The sequence below is a fragment of the Marmota flaviventris genome, chromosome 8, assembly GCF_047511675.1.
Source record: "Marmota flaviventris isolate mMarFla1 chromosome 8, mMarFla1.hap1, whole genome shotgun sequence".
In the NCBI taxonomy this organism is placed as follows: domain Eukaryota; kingdom Metazoa; phylum Chordata; class Mammalia; order Rodentia; family Sciuridae; genus Marmota; species Marmota flaviventris.
In genome coordinates, this window is record NC_092505.1 from 59,369,501 (window position 1) to 59,391,870 (window position 22,370).

General features: G+C 39.9%; 1 protein-coding gene across 2 annotated transcripts in view; it reads right to left on the minus strand.

Moving 5' to 3' along the window:
• The window catches only part of Arhgap31 (Rho GTPase activating protein 31), a 105,910-nt gene that overhangs the window by 29,875 nt on the left and 53,665 nt on the right, over window positions 1-22,370 (minus strand). For both annotated transcript variants that reach the window (XM_071615310.1, XM_027936128.2), the window contains exons 2-3: window positions 7,636-7,738; window positions 5,023-5,167 (exon numbers count right to left, since the gene is read on the minus strand). In XM_071615310.1, the coding sequence (XP_071471411.1) occupies window positions 5,023-5,167; window positions 7,636-7,738 (248 nt within the window). The remainder of the gene's footprint in view (window positions 1-5,022; window positions 5,168-7,635; window positions 7,739-22,370) is intronic.

Here is a 22,370-nt window from a genome sequence, read left to right on the forward strand (position 1 = left end):
TGACTTTCTGGAGTGTTCATCAAGTTTATATTTCCAGTAAAAAACTGTAAAGAGTCAGTCTTATTATGAGCTTACCAGCATGAAATGATAATGTTTAAAATTTTTTAAAAATAAGCAATATATTTTCCTAATAATCAACAATTTTAAAATAATTTTCTTTTTCTCTGAATTGTTAAAGTTCTTTGCTTCTTTGTTTAGAGGAGTGTTATGTGATTTTTCTCTTTACATTGATAAGTAGGAGTTCTATATAAAGAATATTAATCTCTTTTGTCATTTTATTATAAATAGTTTTTATAGTTAGCCACTTGCTTTTTAATTTTACTAATGTATTTTTCTTAAATAATAATAATAATTATTATTATTATCATTATTATTTGCAGTACTGGGGATTGAACCCAGGGCCTCACACATGCTAGGGAAGTGATCTACCACTAAGTTACATGTCTTGATATTTACTGTGTTTTTTAATGTAGAAAAAATAACGTACAAATAGTTTAGTTGGTTAAATTTGTCTTTGGGATTTTTTCCTTTGCTTTAATTGTTATTCTTCTGTACCCAGAAATCTGCTAAATGGTAAGAATTCAATTTGATTTCCTCCTCTCCAACAGCAATTATCCTAACACTGTTTATGGAACTCTTCCTTCAGTACTTCTTTTATTATGTTATTTATGTTATAAAACATAGGCATTATGTTATTTACTACCTACTCAAGTGATCACTGCTTATAAGTGGCATGGGATTCATGAGACAATTTTAATCTTTACCCCCACTTACCACTTGTACCACCCAGACAAGTCTCACTGAGCCTCAGTTTACTCATCTATACAACAGACAATAAATCTACTTCATAGAGTTATTTTAAAGATTAAATGAAATAAAACTTATAATGAGTTTATGATATAGTAAGCACTCAACAAATAGCAGCTATTATCGTTACTATTATTCCACCAATGTTTTTTTCTAATTCTCTCATTCCATTCTCTTCTTTGATTGCAGCTGAGCAAGTAGATTTAAATAATTATTGTGAGAATGCACAACAATGTAACACAGCTATTTTCATATCCCTGAAGGTTGTTTATATTATCTTCATTACTGTGATCAAAGAAATCTATTAAATGATAAATTCTGAAACATGGTTAACTTTGCTAGGACCTACTTCTGTAGAATTCGTAACAAAACATTCCTATTTTATTTTTTAGTGTCAATACACTGCTTAAGTACAATGTCATTTTCTTCAAATTTGAAGACAAGTTGACAAAAATGTTGCTTTTGTATATTTCAATTGCTGTGAGAGAACAAAATGACCAGTCCTATCAGGGAAGGGAGCAAGAAGAGAGAAATGTCCGTTTTGTTCTTAGCCTGTAGATAAGACCTAAGAAGAAACCATATTTCTAAAGTTTCTAGATAAGAATTCCTATCAACCTCTGACTACAATAGAATAGATAGCATTTAGGAGAAATTAGACTCACTTGATTCATTTACATGATGATATTCTATCACATTCAAAGATGGTACTATTATACCGACAAGAGGATCACAAATATGTAGAAAACAATGGAGTCTTACAATTAAAATAGCAATAAGGTATTGTTTTTAGTTGATTCAGACTGGCGAACAATTTAATAAATGGAAAATATCCAGTATTGGCAAAGCTGCAAGGAAAGCACATTCCTGTTTCTCTGGAGGACAGTTTGAAAATAGGGAACAGAATTTTAAGTAAGAACTTTTTACTCAGCTAATCTGCTTCAATGATTTCCTCCCACCAAGGGTGCAAATAGACAAAAATGTAAATGTGCATAAATGTTTATTATACCAGTCTTAATAAAAGCAAGGTATTGAGAAACCAAAAACCTAAATGTCCATCAGTGGGAGACTGGTTTCAGAAGTCATGAACCATCAGAAGGATCACAAGTTCAAAGCCAGCCTCATCGACACAGAGAGGCCTAAGTAACTCAGAAAGACTCTGTCTCTAAATAAAATATAAAAAAGGGGCTCAGTGGTTAAGAAACCCTGGTTTCAAGCCCTAGTTCAAAAAAAAAAAGAAATAAATAAATAAAGAAACCATGGCCCATGTGAAAGAATTCTCTGTGACAACAGTGTCTCTTTACATTTATTAACATGAAAAGATTGTCACATTGTTGAAATGAAAATGTTCCAAAACAGGAATATATGGTATTGAAAAGAAAAAGTGTGTGTGTGTGTGTGTGTGTGTGTGTGTGTGTGTGAGAGAGAGAGAGAGAGAGAGAGAGAGAGAGAGAGAAGAGAGAGAACCTGTACTAAAGAGTGAAAGAGAAGATGGCAGATACGCTTGAGTGTGGGATTTCCACAGGTGATTTATACCTTATCCTTTATACTTCCTTTACATTACTTTTTTTTTTTGTACTGAGGATTGAACTCAGGGGCACTCAAACATTGAACCACATCCCCAGCCCTATTTTTTATTTTATTTAGAGACAGGGCCTCACTGAGTTGCTTAGTGCCCTACCATTGATGAGGCTGGCTTCGAACCCGCAATCCTCTTATCTCAGGCTCCCGAGCTGCTAGGATTATTACTTTTTTAAAACACACTTTTATTTTGATCTGGAAAAACTTAACACAACAAAAACACTATGCAAAGAACAAAAGACTGAAGGAAACACTCAGAACATGTTAACACTATAGTCTTTGGTCCTTAAGGAAAGACCAAGGGTTCCTTTTTACTTTCTTCCATTTCTCAAATTGTCTACTATGATTTCTTTTAAAGGAGGAAATGCAAATGGTGACATTGATTATAGTCTGGGAGACACAAATGATGCTCCCAACCTTTCTTCTTGGTTCCCAGGAAAATTCCCCTGTGGTTCCAAGGGCAAGAGCTGCCTTTGTTGATGACTTGGCCCTTCAGTTTGGAGACTTTTCTACCTTCTGCCTCAGACCTCGAGCAGTGGGGTCCCTAACCACAGACAACTCTACAACAGCATGTATGTGTTGACTTCTGTAGTGGTCAATGCTTATACCTAAGTTTTTTTTTTTTTGCATGTGTGAGTTGGTCTCTTTTTTTTCATCAAAACATTAATGTATTTTTAGTGGATAAAATTAGGAAAGGTAATGTGTAGAGAAGCAAGAAAAATGATGTATGATCCCATCACTAAAATAAATGTGTCAGTCTTTTAAGCATCCTTTCTTTTGATCCTTCTTAAAATTAAAGCTGTGTATCTGGGTCTGTTTGAATTTATCATCATGAATATTTCCTAGTATCAGTGAAAACTTTTAAGTACATATTTAAAGACCCAAGCCTGATTTTAAGAAATAGCATTATTCTTAAGATAAAAAGAGAATAAAATAATGGCATTTTCAGGTAAATGGATGGAGTTGGAGAATATTGTGCTAAGCAAAGTAAGTCAATCCTCCCAAACCAAAGGCCAAATGTTTTCTCTGATTATGATGGGGCAGGGGGCATGGGAAGAATGGAGAAACTTTGGATTGGGCAAAGGGGAGGATGGGGAGGGGTTATGAGGGTAGGAAAGATGGTGGAATGAGATGGTCAATTACCCTAGGTATGTGTATGATTGCGGGAATGCTGTATCTCTACACTGTGTACAACCAGAGAATTGAAATGTTGTGCTCCATTTGTGTACAATGAATTCAAATGCATTCTGCTGTCATGTACAACTAAGTAGAACAAATTTTTAAAAAAGAAGTAGCATTTGTTTATTCCTTTATCATTTAAAATGGAAGAACTTTTCATATGCTCAAAATAAGTAAACCACAGAACCTGATGGTGGCGCACGCCTGTAATCCCAGCAATTAGGGAGGCTGAGGGAGGAGGATCACAAGCTCAAGGCCAGCCTGGCCACTTGGTGAGAACCTGTCTCAAAAATAAAAATAAAAATAAAAAGATACAAAGGACTGGTGGATGGCTCAGTGGTAGAGTGCTTGCCTAGTATGTATAAGGACCTGGTTTCAATCCCCAGTACCATGAAAAAAATATTTTAAAAAGATGCTAATTACAGGGGCTATAAGCATGATCCTCTCTCACTATTAGAACCTAGATCTGGTCCTTACCAATAACTACAACTCCTCCATATTCTCAATTTCAAACTTCTCCCTGTGACTCCCCTTCTCCATCACTCCATTGACCTACTGAGATGAAGAATCCTTTGATCCACTTCTTTAGTGTTACTCATCACCTTATACTCTTGTTTCTCTTCCTGTCCAGACTAAATCCCATGGTCAGTTGTGTCAATGGTGCCCTGGTATATTCTCAAGTCTCCCTCTCCCCTCTTTTGCTAGCGGAACACCAACCTTGGGTAAATCCAATTCTGCCCACTCTATACTTCTACTCATGCAACACAATGTTCAAGCCCTATTTTTAATGATATTTCTGCAGACATCCTTTAAGCATTTATTCTCTTTTTAACTTGCCCATGGGTGTCCAATTTGGTGACCATATAGCTACTTGATAGGAGTTTTGCTCTTGTCCATTCATCCTGCCCACCAACCCAATAAACTGACCTTTCCTGTGCTTCCTCTGGACTGCTATTCTCAGTTTCTTTTCTCTTTCCAGCTTTCTGACCTATCCTCTTGAGTTTTGTTTGTTCTCGCTCCCTTCCCTACCTACTCACCTCTTTCTCCAACCCCCCAAAGAAACAGAAGGAATAGCCTGATGGAAATGAACCAGCAGTGCATGCCTAACATCAGGGGTCTCAGGTTCCTGTCCTGCCTCTGCTGAGTGACCTTGGGCCAGCCACCTCTCTTCTCTGGTTCTCAGTTTCCTCCCTATACAATGAGGCCCATCAGTTGAATAAACATGGCGATAATTTAATTCAGCTCTTAAACAACATGATTCTGAAAATTCAAGAAAGAAAAATTTAGCGGACAGTTCCACTACCTTATGTTCCTTACCATACCATCCAACTTCCATCACCATGCTAAGATAATGTCAGCCAGCTGGTGAGTACTATTATTGTTATTTTAGTGCTGAAACTCTCCTTAGCCCTTTCATGCATCCCACCCAGCAACCATGATGGAAATCCAAACACTCACCGTGAATTTCCCATAGAGCTCATAAGTCAGGAGGGGGTTGGGCAGCTCCCTGAAGTAGAGCTTGCAGAGGGAGCCCACACAGTGGATGTCCTGGAGGTACACTTCCCTTGTCAGATCTGGACATTGATCTGAGCCAAACTCTTGCCTGAAACAACACAGACGGAGACATAACAATCCCAGGGAACATGTGTTCCATGTCAGCAACTGCTTGGCAGCTGAGGGGTAAAAAGAGCCTACAATGTGATCCAACTGTATTTTTGACCTTGAATCTACTCCAGGCCCAAGGAAGTGATGGGAAGGCTTCAACTTCAGGTGTGACTCTTCCTTGCAAAATCTGCTGTGATTGGAAAGACGTAAAGCTCATTTACAAGTGGATTATCTGTGGCATTCTATCTGCAATCTCGGTTATTAGCACGGGGAAATATGAAAACAATTTGCCAAAAGGGCCTATTGAGATTTCAGTATTTTTCCAAAACATTGCTCAAATGAAATTCCCGTTCTTATAAGAGAGACCCAAACCAGGGTGGATCAGTCAGTTCATTATCACTCATCTCCATATACTGATGTCACAAACAACTTAATCAACTCTCTCGTTGATGCTCAATGGAACCTTTGAGGCTGCCTGATGGTGATTCCCATGGTATATACGAGCTTATAAATATCTTAAACACTCCACAGTGGGATGTCTGGGAACACCATCTGATTCCAGACCTGGTTTACAATCAGAAAACATTTCCTGAAAAGGTTACATGAATATACTGCCTCGAATAATATGTAGTTAGAAGTTAAAAATTGTTTGAAAAATGATGATGATTCATATAGAAGTTAGGCTTCTTGAGAGTGTTCACTTGGTCAGTAAGGGAGTGACAAGGTCAACAGGACTCTCAGAAGCAGCATTCTCAAAACAGCCCACTGCACATTCTATATTGCAGTTCTGTCCCTTGAAAAGGACAAGGGAATCTCTGATGCTGCCAGGAACTGAAAGCAAGCAATGGGGCCTTGAAAGGAAAGCTGCACCATGGCTTTATGGATTCTTAGGTGTATGTTCTAAGAAAACAGAGGGAGAATAATGTAGAGCTTATTTATTTAGCCCCCAAATTTCTCTTGTTAAAGCTAAGGCCAGTTCTTAAATGAAGAAGAATTTGTCACCACCAAAATGTCTTTCCAGAACACCAATAGTGGGTAATGCACTTCAGAGCTAAGAGTAAATCATTAAGAACTACCTGCTGGGTACAGTGGTACATGCCTGTAATCCCAGTGGCTTGGGAGGCTGAGGCAGGAGGATCTCGAGTTCAAAGCCAGCCTTATCAATCACAAGGTGTTAGGCAACTCAGTGAGACCCTGACTCTAAATAAAATACAAGATAAGGCTGGGGATGTGGTTCAGCGGTTGAGTGCCCTCTGAGTTTAATCCCTGGTACCAGAAAAAAAAAAAAGAACTACCTGCTGTTAGAAGCTGGAGGTGTGGCTTAGTGGGAGAGCACTCGCCCAGCATATGGGTGGGAATTCCTGGGTTCAATCTTTAGCACCATGAAGGAAAAGTATTTGTTTTTTAAAATAAATCTAAAAAATGGCATATGAGTGAAATGATGTAAACAGGTATATTCATTAAAATCCATGGCTGTAATCAACAAATTATTTTTCTTAAGAGTCATTGTTTCACCAGGAATAAAAAGGATGTTTTATTCATTTGATAAAATTTAATTTTAAGTGAGGTTTGGAAGGGAGGGACAGAAACCAAATAGGAGGAAGAAGAAGAGAGCTGAATTATCTTCATAACCTATTCATTTACACATTATTCTTATAATAAGAATGTTTTTATGGTTTTAAAAGTCGACATAACTAAAGAACATATTATAAGAACATAACTAAAGAACATATTATAAGTATTTAAAAATAACCACCAAATGAATTTGTTTTGGCATTAAAAATATTATGCAAAATACATAAACCTATTGCTTTAGTCATAGAAAAGTATATACTTTATATGAACTGTGTACATATGCTATATATACTCTAAACATATATCTCTGTTGTGTTAAAAGGTTTTTGCCCTCTTAATGTGATAGAAATTTCTTTTAAATGTTTAGGATATACCCATAGAATTAGAAATGGTTTATCCATTAGTAATTTTAAAAATACCAGTATCAAATAAATGAACAATCATGCAGACTTCTGATTTCTCGACCCAGTAAAATATCAAATGTGTGTTAACTGGAAAACACAGCCATCCCCAGCTCTGAACACTACCTAAGGAGATCCGATCTACCCGAGCTTCTGGGTAGGCAAGGGAATGGTAGTACATCACCATGTTTTCCTAACTTGTCATTCAGATCATTGGAGTTATCAAAACTGCCTAAGACTAAACCTTGCTCAAGACAAAGAAACAGATTAAAAATTCGAGAACCTATTGCTGAAAAGAATTTTCTCAGGCTGGGGAGCTTCTCCCTTAAGATTAAGAACACTGGGCATCTGAAAGCAGTACCATTTGATCTCTGGCCACCACCACTGTACCCACCATTCCTTCAGGTTTTTAGTACTCCCAAGACCTGCCAACAGAGATATGGACAGAGGGAGGATCATGGGAGAATTCTGGGGCTTTCTTTTTGTTTACCTTAGCCTTTGTATGTTTGAGGTGACTCCTGAAAGCCGGTAGATTCCATCTACAATGCCGTGAGTCTCTATGAACTCTGCACAGCTCTTCAACACATATGGAACTATGTAAAAGAAAAGGAAAAAACAATAAAGTATTAGATGTCAATCTGACTGTCTTTTATGGATATCCTTTTAAAAATCCTTGTCTCTTCAAAAAGGAGTAAGTATGGAACTCACATAAGCTAGTGGAAATAATAAATGGAAATAATTACTTACAAGTGGTAGGTGAGAGTCCTTTTCTCTTTCAAAAAAATCATAGAGTTTTGATAAAGCCTAGAACACTCATGCATATGAATATAAAAAATACACAATATGAATATGCATATGAATATGAAAAATACGCAATAATTTAGATATCTGATGCCAGAGGTGATTTTGGAAATTCCACAACTCAATCTCCTCATTATACTGGTTCTCTACCAGTGACCACTGATGTGGTTTCCTGGCCACCATCATCATTATCCCCTGGGCACTTGTTGGATATACAAATCTCTGGCCCCACCCCAGAACTATTGATTCAAATTCTGAGGGTGGGGCCCGCAGTATAAGTTTTAATAAGCAGAGTTACTTGTGGGTAATTCTTATGCAACCTAAAATTGGAGAACCACTCCCTTATTTTACACACAAAGGAACCAAGACAGGTAAATTTACTTAACTCACTCACCATTACTAGTTGCTTATGAAAAGCAGTTCACACTGGGAAGAAAAATGCTTATATACTTATAAAATATAAAAGACAAATAAGACACAAAATTGAATATACACTGAATTCAGTTATTTATTTATTTATTTTAAAGGAAAGAAGAAAAAACAAAAAGGAAAAATTGTGAAGGAAAAATGACTGGAAGAAAATCTGCCCTAATGGCAAATGCAATTTAAAGATTAAAGTGCTAAAATGTCCTTTTAAAGGTGAGAACCCCTGCCTCTTCCTTCTAGTCATTGACTTAAGTGGACCACATGAAAGGGACTGACATGGCCTCTTGGATTCCTGCCACTCTTGAGGTTTAGAGCCTTAACAGATGAGCCTGGCATGCAGTTCTCTCCTCAAGGCTGACCTTGGGGAACTCAGCCAGTTTGGTGATGCAGAAAGCAGACACAGTCCTTTCAGATGTACAGAGAGAGCAGCCAGTCATTTGCCACCTGGGTCCCTGGACAGGACCATCTGAGTTCCCCCTGTGAGAGAGCAGGGAATAGTGGTTTGTTGGGGAACAATCCAAGCCTCAGAGTGTCTTCAGTGCTTCCTGGAGGCCTAGAGCTGATGCAGGCCCCATAAGCTAAGGCCTGGGTAAACACTGTGCTTATATCCTCAACACATATCCAATCCATTATTTCCTTAAATTAAACTAATACTAATTCACTAATGCTTATTGCACAGGTTCACACGTACACACAATTCCAAAGTGGACTGGACCTTTGTGTGGGTAGACATCAGGTGTTCAGATTCTGCATTCTACCTGAATTCCCTATTATAGCACTTTCCAAGCTCCCCCTCCCATGTGCTTCCCAGTGCTCAGTAGTGTTCATCATACTTAAAGTATTCTGTCCATCCCTCAAAGGCTGTATGTGCCCAGAGCCATTCCCTTTGGGGGACACACCCATGTTTTGATCCTAGCCTATCCTCCATGACTGAAACTGGGGAGAAGATTCTCAGTTAACCCAGGTGCAAAGCGGTCAGGGAGTGGACCTGGGATTGGAATTATTGGAAGAGCTACGATCGGATGTGACTTAGAAAATAGGGCTCTTGATAAGATTTTTGTCTCCTACCCTCATGCAAATAAAGAAAGAGTTCCCATGCTTAAAAGAACACACACACACACACACACACACAAAAAAAAAAACCAAAAAACCCAACAACAAAAAACCCTCCTGTGCATAATAATGACGACTCTCTCCCCATTCCACCATGCTCTTCTCTAACTGGCCTCATGTGGTCTACGGCTGAGAGGGCACATTTGGGGGCCAAACTACCTTTCTAACCTTTGACAAAATGTATAATGATTCTGTTTCTTAATTCCCACATCTGCAATATGCAGATAATAGTGATACTAACTCATAGCTAGGACTGAAATGATACTTGTGAACATTTAGCATAGACCCTGGCATATAAGAAGTTAAAAATAAAGTATATTTAAAAAGCTTACAAAAATAGTAGTGACAACTACTATTTCTATGTGTAGCTTATCTAGGATACAAATTTATAATTTGGTTTTCTTGGTGAAAACAGAGCTTGCCTTCTCCATCCAGTGGGCTTATGCCAGTCAAACCTCATCTCAATTCTTTGGGATTTATCCTGGACCCAATGTTTGGTAAACATTTCTATTTGAGAACAATTTTGCTTCTTCAGGATTTCTTTTTCTGCACATTTAGGCATATCTTTGCAGCACAAAGGCAGTAGGAATCAAATATACAGATTTTAAATTGGGGTATGGGTGTCATGCTTGGCCTGAGGCATTTGAACTTACGGATTTGTTTCATTTGGGATTTTTTCCTTTTTTGTCATTGTTTTGTGGTGCTGAGAATCACACCCAGGACCTCATGTGCTGGGCAACCTCTTTGCCACTGAGCTAATCCCCAGCTTCTATACTTGTAGTTTGTATTGAGTATATAGCTGTTGTGCTGTGCAGAGCACCAGCGAACTTAAGAACTCTGAGCATTCACAAGTAGGACTCAAACAAAAGTCTTGGACTTAAAGAGTCTTTATAAAGAACATCCTAGAAAAGGGGCAGTACAGTGTCATCAACTTGTCCTAGCCTGTCCTCAGAAAGGGACCTCCTGGTATTCTACCTCTCAGCACCAGCAACTCAGGCTCTGTTTGTTTTAAAGGTGGGGAAAAACACATTCCATTTACTCTGGCTTTGGTACAGAGGCCCTAGAACCTCTTGTCTACAGCTCTGTTTGAGCAGGTGGCAGCAGCAAAACAACCCAAGGGAAGAGGCCCTGTGGAGTGCTAGCTTTCCTGGATTCTCATTTGGGCTGAGTTGGAAGGTATAGGGATTCTCCATCACGTTCGCAATGGGAAAGGATTCATTTCATCTCTGTGAAATCAACTACAGCAGTGCTTCTCAGACTGTGCTTCCTGGGTTAGGTCTTCCCAGCCCAGCCAAGGCATCCTCTAGGGATCCTGAAGCACTTGAAAGTTGAAGAATCACATCTAGACAGGAGCTTCTCATACTTCGATGTACATGCACAAGACCTAGGGGATCTTATTAACATGCATATGCCAATTCAGTAGGAAATTGGGTGGAGGGAATGTTGAATATTTGCATTTCTAACATATTCCCAGGTGATGTGGGTACTGTCAATCTGCAGCCCAGAGGAGGGTATTGCAGAGGCTACTAGAAGTTTTGTCTCAAAGACTCAGAATTCTTTAGACTGTTGTTCCCAATGTCCAACCAGATTGAGGACACCAGAGGATTCTGAAACAGGATAGAAGCTTGTTACAAAAGAGCTGAGTAGTTATAGATGGAAAGAAAGCTCCATTGTCAATTTAGGCATGGGAAGGAGTGACACTGGAGGTTGGAGTCACAGAGTTACTTCTGTGGGATTTATCCTGGACCCAAAGAACTTTAAGTCTCCTCCTACAGAGGTACGCGCAGTTGCTGATTATAATATAATATTATAATCTCTTTGAGTTGCTTCACTGATGGTTCTTTAAATACTTCCCAATTTTTGGTTTTGTTTAGTTTTTCCTGGATCAGTGATCTTAAAAGTTAAATTTTAATCTGAGCATAAAATACATCTTGAGGTGATTCCTGATGGAAAGAAAAAAATCTTACCCTTGATTTAGGCTTTACGGTTTATAAAACATTATAAAGTCCTTTGTCTCATTTGATCTAACCCCAAACGTATTAATAGTTTAGGACACTCTCCTCAATTCCCAACTTCTTCAAGGGTTTGGTGCAGAAAAGACCAACAGTCAAATCATTTCTGAGTCCCCCTCTCCCCAGAAGTTATGCTTCTGTAAGTTGTCTCAGTTCCCTGTGTGGCTGGGAGTTGGTCAGAACTGGAGACAGAGATTGGAACAAACATCATTTCATTTGGTCATTCATGTGGTCATATGGCCACATTCTTCCATACTGCATTAAACCGAATTTTTGTTTTAGGGAAATAGGCACCTTCCCCAACTGGCCTGGCCCCATTCTGGATTTTCTTCAGATTCGTCAGATTTCCTCCCTTCTCTGGGTCTTATATTCCTGACCTTCAAAGTGAAGTCTATGGTGCACATATACAATGGAATACCATTCAGCAATTATAAGGTGTATCTCGAAGACATCAGGCTGAGTGACAGAAACCAGTCCATGAAAGAACACAGGCTGTGTGATTCTGTTTATATAAAACTGGAGAAAATGCAAACTGATTTGTAGTAAGAGAAAGCAGAGAAGAGGCAAGAGCTAGGGATGAGGAAGGGGTCTGAGGGGACTTTGAAGCATGATGAATATGTTCATTAATTTGTTTGAGGTAATGGAAAGGACCAAGAGCCACTTATGGGTGAAGAATAATGATACCTAAGGGGAGAGGCCCTGGAGTGGGGAGAGGAGGCTCTTCACAGGGAAGAGATCTTTGAGAACCTATTGCAACATGTATGTGAGGCAGATGGGGATTTTAAGCAGTGTTGTTGAGTCCTCTCTTTGGCATTTTTCCAAGAGATGCAGAAAAGATTTAAAGTCCTTCTCTTTTCCCTGTCCCTCTTCCTCTGTCTCATCATCCCATGCTCCTTCCCTGCTGGCTTTTCCTGCCTCCAGGTCATGGTCCAATTTCCCCTCTGAGTCTCCTTTAACTTCTTTCTACTCTTTCCCTCTTGGCCTAATAGGGAATTAAAGAAAATCTTGAAAATTTCTGGTATTTATTTAACAAAGTACAGTATAATATTTTCTGTACAAATAACAAAAACAAAGAATCACTTTTTATTTTGTAAGGAAAAAAAATTAAATACGTTGGGGCTTTAGCCAGTCCTTCTTGGAGAAAAATTTTTCTTTAAATTGAGATGGCTGGGTGCCATGTTCCATGCCTGTAATCCCAGGGACTTGGGAGGCTGAGGCAGGAGGATTTCAAGTTTGAGGCCAGCTTGGGTAACTTAGCAGACTCTGTCTCAAAATAAAAATTTAAAAGGGGCTAGGGTATAGCTCAGTGGAAGAATGTTTCTGGGTTCAATCCAGTAATGAAAAAATTTTGAGATTTAAGTTCAATGCAATAAAATTCACCCTCTTAAAGAGTACCACTAAGTGGTTTTTAGTATATTTACAAGCTAAGCTACTGTCACACTAATTCCAGAATATTTTCTTTACCCCCAAAAGAAACCAAATACCCATTACTAGTTCCTACCGATTCTTCCTTCTCTGCAGCCCCTGATCAACTTTTTGTTTCTGTGGATTTGCCTGTTCTAGACATTTCATATAAACAGAATCTTGAATATGTGGCCTTCCTGATGGGTTTCTTTTACTTGGCATAACGTTTTCTAAGGCCGTTCATGTGTCAAGGCCGTAGCATGTGTCAGTACTTCACTCATTTTTGTAGCTGAATAATATTCCAAATAATATCCTCATTTTGGTACCCATTCATCAGTTGGTCCATTTGAGTTGTTTCCATGTTTGGACTGTTATTAATAATACTGCTATGAACCCTTCACATACAAGTGGTTGTGTGGACATATGTTTCCAATTTTCTTGGCCATATATCCAGAAGTACAATAGATGAGTCACATGATAACTCTGTATAACTTTTGAGGTCCTGCCAAATTGTTCTCTAAAGTGGCTGTGCCATTTTACATTCCCACCAGCCAATATTTGAGGGTCCCAATTTCTCCATATCCTTGTCAACACTCCTTGTCTTTTAAAAAAATTATTATTATTATAGTCATCCTGGTGGGTGTGAATTGGTATTTACTGTGGTTTTTGATTTGCATTTCTTTGATGACTAATGATGTTAAACATTTTTTCATGTGCTTATTGGCCATTTGTATATCTTCTTTGGAGAATGTCTGTTCAGATCCTTTGTCCATTTTTATTTGAGTTACTTATCTTTTTGTTGATTCATAAGAGTTCTTTATATATTCTGGATATGAGACCCTTATTAGATACATGATTGGCAAATATTTTCTCCTATGCTGTGGGTGGCTTTTATACTTTTTAAAAATTTTATTTCATTTTTCATTGACAAAAAAAACCACTTTGTACATATTTCTGGTCTTCTTTGAGACACAGAAGTTTTAAATTTTAGTGAGGGCCCATTTATCCATTTTTGTTGTTGTTGTTGCTTATGTTTTGGAATCAGGAGAAAAGTTGGTTTGTGAGGTAGATAGTCTACATCCTTTGGTTCATTATTCACATACAGAAAATGATACTATATGTAATGCAACTGTTCTTTATTTTTATTGATCAAAACATATAAATTCAAGATCATTATCCTTTGGTAATACTAAGCCATTATCCAGCTCAGAACATTTCTAGAACCACTCTGAGAATCGCTAGATAGAAGTCATCCATAAAGAGCTCAATTATAACCTTCTCCCAAGAGAAAAAGGAAGAAAGGAGTGAGGAATGTTAATATTTCCCTTATTTTCCCCATAGGGATCAAAGGAACTGGTTTACTCTTATTTCACTTTCAAATTCATTTTGGGGGGATGTTTCCTCTTGAGTTCCTACAGCAGAGACTATATTTTATCTTTTGAAAGCAGAGGTTTGGTTTTGTTGTTCTCCTGCCTAAACACCTCCCATGGTTCACCACTGAAGAGAATCAAGTCTGACTGTAGCAGGAAGCTGAGGTCTTCCACTGTCTGGCCACTCTCCATCTTGCTGCTTAGCCCTGGCCATTGAGCTCTTTCTCCCTCTCACCCCACCCAGGAGGGCTGTGCTCTAGCCACACTCAACAACTGCCACTTCCTGGGGGCTCCCACTTCCCTGGCTCCCTGGCTCCCAGGGGATTTTCCCCAGCCTGAGCCCTCTGCCTCTTCTCCGCTGGAAACCTCCTCCCACTGCTTCTCTCCAAAGCCTTCCTTCCTCCATGTGTGCATCTCTCTGGTGCCTTCTCCCTGTAGAAATGTCTACATTCAATTCGACTGCAAATTAAAGCTACACAGATATTATTTTTCACTTCTCAGACTGGCAGAAATACATAAGTTTGATAACAGAATGGGCTGACAAGCCTATGGGAAAGCAAGCACTCCCATGCATCGCTGGTAGCAGGGGAGAGGGTTACTATCTCTGGAGGGCAATTTGACAATATCTATCCAGGTGACACATTCATATAGCCTTTGACCCACTGGTTCCTCCTCTAGGAATTTATCCTACAGATGTTCTCATATATGTGTTAAGTAACATGTAAACAAGATTACTCATTGCAGCATTTATAATAGCACAAGATTGTCCATTAATAGAAAACCACTAATACAAATGATGGAACATTAGTAGAGATGATAGACATTCATAATATGGTGGAATAGTCATTAAAAAGAATGAGATAACTTTCATGTATTGACATAGAACAGTTTTCAAAATATATTGTTAAGCATAAAGATATACTACAAGATATTTGCAGAACAAATTCCTAGAAGAGAAACCACTGGACCAAAGGGTATGTATTTGTCATTTTGATAGACATTGTCAAATTGCTGTCTGGAGGTGATGCCAGTCTCCCCTGCAGACCAACACAAAGGTATGCTAACATACCTTTGAGTTCAATCCCCGTTACCCCTTCCCACTCCCCCCCAAAAAAAAAAAAAAAGTTCAACATCTCCAGCATATTTTTTTCAAAAGAGAATAAAAGAATAGGTATAAACATTTGTTTGTATATGCATTCAATATCTGTGGAAGAATATAAAAGAAAGTAATAAATTCATTTACCTCCAGGGTAATAGCCCCACTCCTCACTGTATGTTCTTTTGTACTTTTGAATTTTGACCTATAAGAATATGTTACTTTTTCTAAAAATTTTTCAATAATTCAATTTCAAAAAAATCTACTGCAAACCTACTCTGTGTTCAGTACTAGTTGCAAGATGTCACCTTTTTCTTGTTTTCTCTGTTACTGAGCTGTGAGCTCCTTGGACAGCTTTGTGTCTTACTCATCTAGAATAGCCTTGAAAACACAAACACTCAAATTGTCTTGCTGAGAAGTAAAATCAAGAATCAATAAACGGGATGGAATCAAACTAAGAAGCTTCTCCACAGCAAAGGAAACAATCAATAATGTGAAGACTGAGCCTACAGAATGGGAGAAAATCTCAACCACACACACATCAGATACAGCATTAATCTCCAGAATATATGAAGAACTCAAAAAACTGAACACCAAAAACCCCAAATAACCCAATCAATAAATGGGCTAAGGCACTGAACAGACACTTCACAGAGGAAGAAATATAATCAATCAACAAATATATGAAAAAATGCTCAATATCTTAGCCAGGCACTGTGGTGCACACCTGTAATCCCAGCGGCTCGGGAGGCGGTAGCAGGAGGATCACAAGTTCAAAGCCAGCCTCAGCACTTTAGCGAGCTGCTAAGCAACTCAATGAGATCCTGTCTCTAATAAAATACAAAATAGGGCTAGGGATGTGGCTTAGTGGTCCAGTGCCCCTGAGTTCAATCCCCATTACCTCTTCTCCCACCGCCCCCCCCCCCACAAAAATGTTCAACATCTCTAGCAATTAGAGAAATGCAATCAAAACTACACTGAGATTTCATGTCACTCCAGTCAGAATAGCAATTATCAATAATACAAGCAATAATAAATATTGGTGAGGATCTGGAGGAAAAGGGACATTTGTACATTGCTGGTGGGACTGCAAATTTGGTGCAACCACCATGGAAAGCAGTATGGAGATTCCTCAGAAAACTTGGAATGGAACCATCATTTGACCCAGCTATCCCGTTCCTAGGTTTATACCCCAAGTGATGCAGCCACATATGCACAATTCACAATAGCTAACCTATGGAACCAACTTAGGTGCTCTTCAATAGATGAATGGATAAAGAAATGGTGATATAGATACACAGTGGAATATTATTCAGTCATAAAGAAGAATGAAATTATGGCATTTGCCAGTAAATGGATGGAACTGGAGAATATCATGCTAAGTGAAATAAGTCAATCCGAAGGAACTAAAGGCCAAATGTTTTTTTTTTCTGATATGTGGATGTCAATTCACAATAAGGGGGGTGACTAGGAAAGAAAAGGGGTACTCTGGATTAGGTAGAGGGGAGTGAAGAGAAGGGAGGGGAATCTGGGGGTAAGAAGGATAGTAAAATGAATCAGACATTATTACCCTCTGTGCATAAATGATTACACAACCTGTGAGCCTCTACATCATGTACCACCAGAAGAATGAGAAGTTATACTCCATATATGTGTAGGGTGTCAAAATACATTCTGCTGTCATGAATAACTAATTAGAACACATTTTTAAAAAGATTTTTAAACAAATTGTCTTGCCTAACAGGAGACTGACCATTTTCTTCAGGCAGGTTTTCTCTGCTCCACTGATATCTGGTTTCTTCTTTGAAGAAACCACTTAGAACCATCAGGCACTGTTCAGGTGGCTCTGCTTGCTTGTTTGCTTGTTTCACGGCTCTCTCTATTCTACAGTCATAGCCAACCACGAACCAGGTGAGACCATCTGCACTTTGAAAATGGGAAAGTGGATTCTTAGAGAGTGTGGGTGAGTTGCCCCACATCACACAGCTGCCAAATGCAACCCAGCTCTGACGGACTCTGGAGCCCAGGCTTCTCCAACGATACCACAGCGCTGGGGAATTCAGCAAGCCTGCTCTACCTGCCCTGGCTCAAGCCCTCCTCCTCAGAGGGCAGCTCCTGTGAGTGGGAAGCCCACTATGGAGGTGTGATCTGAGGACAGCTGGTAGGTCCCTTGCCTGGACTCCCAAAAGGCTTGATATTCTACCACTGCAGGCCCTCCAGTAGGTGTTCAACACCTTGTGGTTAATATCCACCTTAAAGCGACTTTTGAAGAAGTTACAAAAGAATATATATGGATCAGAAATGAAGAAAGCTACACACATAAAAAGAGTACATTGTGATTATTTTAAATCATCTTTCCGCCCCCCGCTCCCCGCACATTAAATGACGAAAAGTAACATCCACTGAAAGGTTAATAGTAGTTATTGCTGGGCGATGGCAAATAAATTATTTTTACTTTTCTGTAGTTTTCATTTTGGTTTTCTGAATATTCCGTGATAGAATATCGTAAGTATTTTTTTAAAATGAGATATTTGAAAAACAGGCTTTATTAAAGAAGTCAAAGGGGTTTCTGAAATCAGTGAGGAAATTTCTAAATATTTGCATAAGTCCTTTCTAAGACCCTGTTGAGGTAATTACCCCTCACTAAACAGAAGTGTTTGCCTGACCTGTTGGCCGGGGTGGCCAGCACTAGCTCTGTTGCACTGTAAGGCCCAGCTCCAGATGGCTGATTGCACCCTGAGGGTTATTCCCCAGGCTCAGGGGCCAGGGGCAACCTGGGTCCCCTTCTCTCCTCACTTCAGGTTCAGATGCCAGGTCAAGTCTCTGTCTAGGTCCTCATTTGGTCCACACTCTGTCTCTCATCCCTTCAGGGGCCCTTGGGTCTCTGCTCTCAAGGTGGCCTCTTTCTTTTTTCTTTTATTTTGTGATACCTGAGGTTAAACCAGGGGTCACTTTAACACTAAGCTACATCCTCAGCCCTTTTTATTTTGAGATAGAGTCTTGCTAAGTTGCTGAGGCTGGCTTTGAACTTGCAATCTTCCTGCCTCAGCCTCCCAAGTCACTGGAATTACAGGTGTGCATCACCACACCCAGCCAACGTGACCTCTTTCTGATAACAATGATTTCCCTTCTGCCAAAGCAGATATAGGAAGGACAAAATGTAGAATAAGAGCTTTGTGCTCAAGGAGTGGAGCTGGGAACAGATGATTACTGGGTAGCTACTAAGTGCCCATCCCGGAGTTATCCACTTTGTATCCATTAGTTGTACCCAGTGCAATGCTCACAAGAACTTAGGAGGGAAATATTTATCCCTGTTAGGCAAATGAGAAAACTAAAGCTCAGAGGTATTAAGTAAATTGGCCAGGATGAAAATATCAAGCAAAATATGTTAAGGGCCCTAGACAGGTGAAAGAATATGAAGAAAGTTCTTTGAAAAAGATCACAGCATGGTGGGGGAAGTCAGGTGGAGTTTTTAGGAAATTGTGTGCATTTATAGAGCACTGACTGCACGAGAGGGACCCTGTAAGAGTGTGGGGACAGGACCCTCACACTTGGGGGGTTGTAATGTGGTGAGGTGATGCACAAGAACTCTGATTGTGGTGCACGGGGACAACTGGAGATGACAGGATGGGATGGGATGCAGCACACACTACAGTGCATGCAAATTGCTCCATTAAGTACTTGGCATAAAATAAGTACTAAGTGTCACTCACTTCCTCGTGGCAGGAAGAACAGAGAATGGTATAAAGAAGTCGGGACTATAAGAAATAATGTGGTGAATTCCTCTGGTGGGAGAAAAGTATAAATTGGGGGATTTTTCAAATGAAAAGATTGCATTTTATTTTGATCTCTACTGCCAGAACATCTGTCTCTAGCTTCAATGATGAGGTTCCCCTACTCTAAAATATTCAATGGCTCTCCATTGCTCAAAGAGTAACATCCAATCCAGACCTTCAGCAACCTCATCAGGGTCAACTCCAGAGTTCTTCCCTTCAAGGAACAGGCCTTTGAAAAGGGGTGCAGGGGAGTAATCAGGAGGGAAAGATTTGCCACAAACACATCTCTCCAAAAATAAGAAAGAAGATGACCCTCTAGGGCCAGTGGAGAGGACCTCTTAATGATGAAAAGGAAAGTAAGGAGGCTGCCTCTTTTCTAGCGGCTGCCTAAAATTTCTTTAGGAAAGGTAAGTGCCTTTCTGATGGGTTGAGGGTGGTGGAAGTTTCTTGGACCACACATGGTTAATAAGCCTAGGGGAACAGCAAGGGAGGGACACTCACAGGGTGCATCTGGGTGTGTGTGTTTGGGGTAGGGGTGGCTGGGGCTGTAAGGAAGGGCCATGCAAAATAGAGAGAAAGGGCAAGGTGTGATGAAGCTGCAGGCAAGGAAAACCAGTAAGGCACCTCCACCTGTTCCCCCAAGTGGCCTGGGGCACTGATCGAGCCTAATTCACCATGCACACAAACTGTGCACACAGGATTCGTGTCCTGTTGCTGAAAATGAAGGCTGCCAGGCTTTGTGTAATTTATAAAGACTTTTTTGGTCCATCCATCCTTTGTTCTCAGAGGAATTTTAGGGTGGCCATCCTTCACTCCAGGGGCATCCTTATGGAGGATGGAGAGATCTGTCAACTCCCCAGCACACTCCCAGGCTTATCCTGTGGGCAACAACAAATCATTTAAAGTCAACTGAATTCTTGATTTAGCTGCATAACATAGAGCATAGTGAGTTTAAATCACTCCATCAAGAGCTTATTTACTGAATGACAGCTTTCTTGACACCTGCTCCTTGGGATGCCACTGGGTGGGGCCCTTCAGCAGTAATGGGTAGAAAAGATGGCTACATTCACCTCCAGAAAGAGTCCCAGAGGTACAGGGGTTGTCATCCGAGTGGGTTAACAAGACTCAAGCAAGAAAAATAAACCTGGTTCTGGAGCTGTATGCTTCACCAACACCAGTCATCTTAGGAATGAGGACAATGTAAATTGTTTCTCCTCTGAGTATGTCCAGCCCACCTGTTATTTTCACATGCCTTGAGGGGATGGACTGTCTAACTGCTCTGTGGAAACCCACACTTAACCATCATTATTTTATTTAATTCTTACAACTCAAGGTGTACACATGACCATCCCTATTTTCTAGACAAGAAACCAAGATTCAGTGAGGTTAGATGATTCGCAGCTAGCGGCAGAGCTGGGGTATAATTACAAGTCTATCTGAATCCCAAGTTCATGTACTTTCCAGTGTATATTATAAGAATAACCCCCATGCGAGGGAAACCAACCAAGGATGGGGAAGACCTCAAAGCTGCAGAAAACAAAGGTAATTTCATGTCTAAAAGCAATTTGATGAGGTAGAAGGACTTAGACAAGGTATGAGGAAACCTGGGTTCCGGTCCTGCTCTACAGGTATTAGATTTTAGACCTTTGAGGAGAGTATTTCTCCTCCTCTCTGAATTACACCAGCAATCTCTCAGGAACTAGGTGCTGGGTACGCATTAGTTACAGCAATATGAAACAGCTGGGTGTCCTGAGCCAATCAGGCACTGCCAGCCTGACTTTCATCAGAGCTAGGAGCAAGTTCTGGGTCTAAGTGATTGTTAATGTCCGTTCTGGATCTAACATCCCTGGATCTCTCTGGATGAAGCTGGGAGAAGTTGGATTAGAAATGAAGAAGTCAGATTTGATTTCTACTTGCAAATGTTCAGGTCCTTACTTATACTGGTTCTGGTTTACACCTAGGTTTTTAGGACAAAACATTAGGGTGATTTTTTTTTAGCCCCCACCCCATTTGTACTATTTATGATTCCCCAACTTACACCATCCATATGAACAGACATATCAATTAAATAAAACATAACTTTCAGTCTCAGAAGGTTTTCACCTGTCTCCTTTGGTCTGGCTGGTTCCCATTAACCCCAACACTATTTTTATTTTTATGAAGGCTGGAGTCCTTCTGAGACTTAGCTGTTCTTAGTTCCTCTGAAGCTCCTCCTTCCCCTCCCTGCACTGATATGACTGTGCCCTTCTCTTGTTTGTTGTACCTGCTGTTTCCTGGGTGGTATAGCTTCCTAATGATTTCCACATGACTTCTTCTCATTTCTATATTTTCTAAAATCAATTTTGCTGATGGGAAATGGGGAGCATTAAAGAAAAAAGACTCCACGACTCCATCGTTGGCAGACTAAATCTATGTGAAGAACAGCCAGGTAGTGCTTATCAGCTCCTCGCTGCACCCCCACCCCCACTCCAGCATCCTTTATTTCCTGCCCAATATTCCCCAGCCATGGGCAGCCATTGTTTCCAGAACCGCTTTGCTTGGAAGCCTTGGTACTGAGGCCTCCCAGAGCTTCCTGTTGTTACAAGGCCTCTTTTTCCTGCTGAAAACAACGGAGCTTCCCTGCAATATGTAACCCTTTTCAGGCAACTCATTTCTTCTGCGAGATTGTTCAGGGCTCATAGAGACCGGGTGCTCATTACATTTATTTTAAAGAATTTTTGTTTAAAAATTATTATTGTAGAAGGACTGCATGTTCTTTGTAGGAAAAAAAAACTGGACCAAAAGAAAAAAATAAATCATCAAATCTCACCCCACCCCCGCCTGTTCGTGTTCAAGACTATGTATTTACAGCCACAGAATTCAGCAAGGGACGCGGAGCTTGCACAGAAGACCATTCCCAACAGTCAAAATTGCTGCCCAGAAACTAGCTCCTAGAGGATCTCCTATATGGGTGTGTAAAAGGGCCACCCAGAAGTTTACCAAAAGTGAAAATTTCAGAAGATTCCCCTGCAAATTCTCAGGAGTACCCTTGGAGGAACTCTGAGAGTGATCCTCTAAATAGTTTTTTTTTTTTTTTTTTATTGGGAGAAACTTATGGAGAATGAAGGTGAGGGGGTCAGGGAGGAGGGACAGCACCACTGTGTTGGGACTCTTCAACCCATGTCTCCACAGTAAGCTTTTGAAAATACAGATCTGGTTACATTTGATAGTAACAGGGAAGGCTGAAT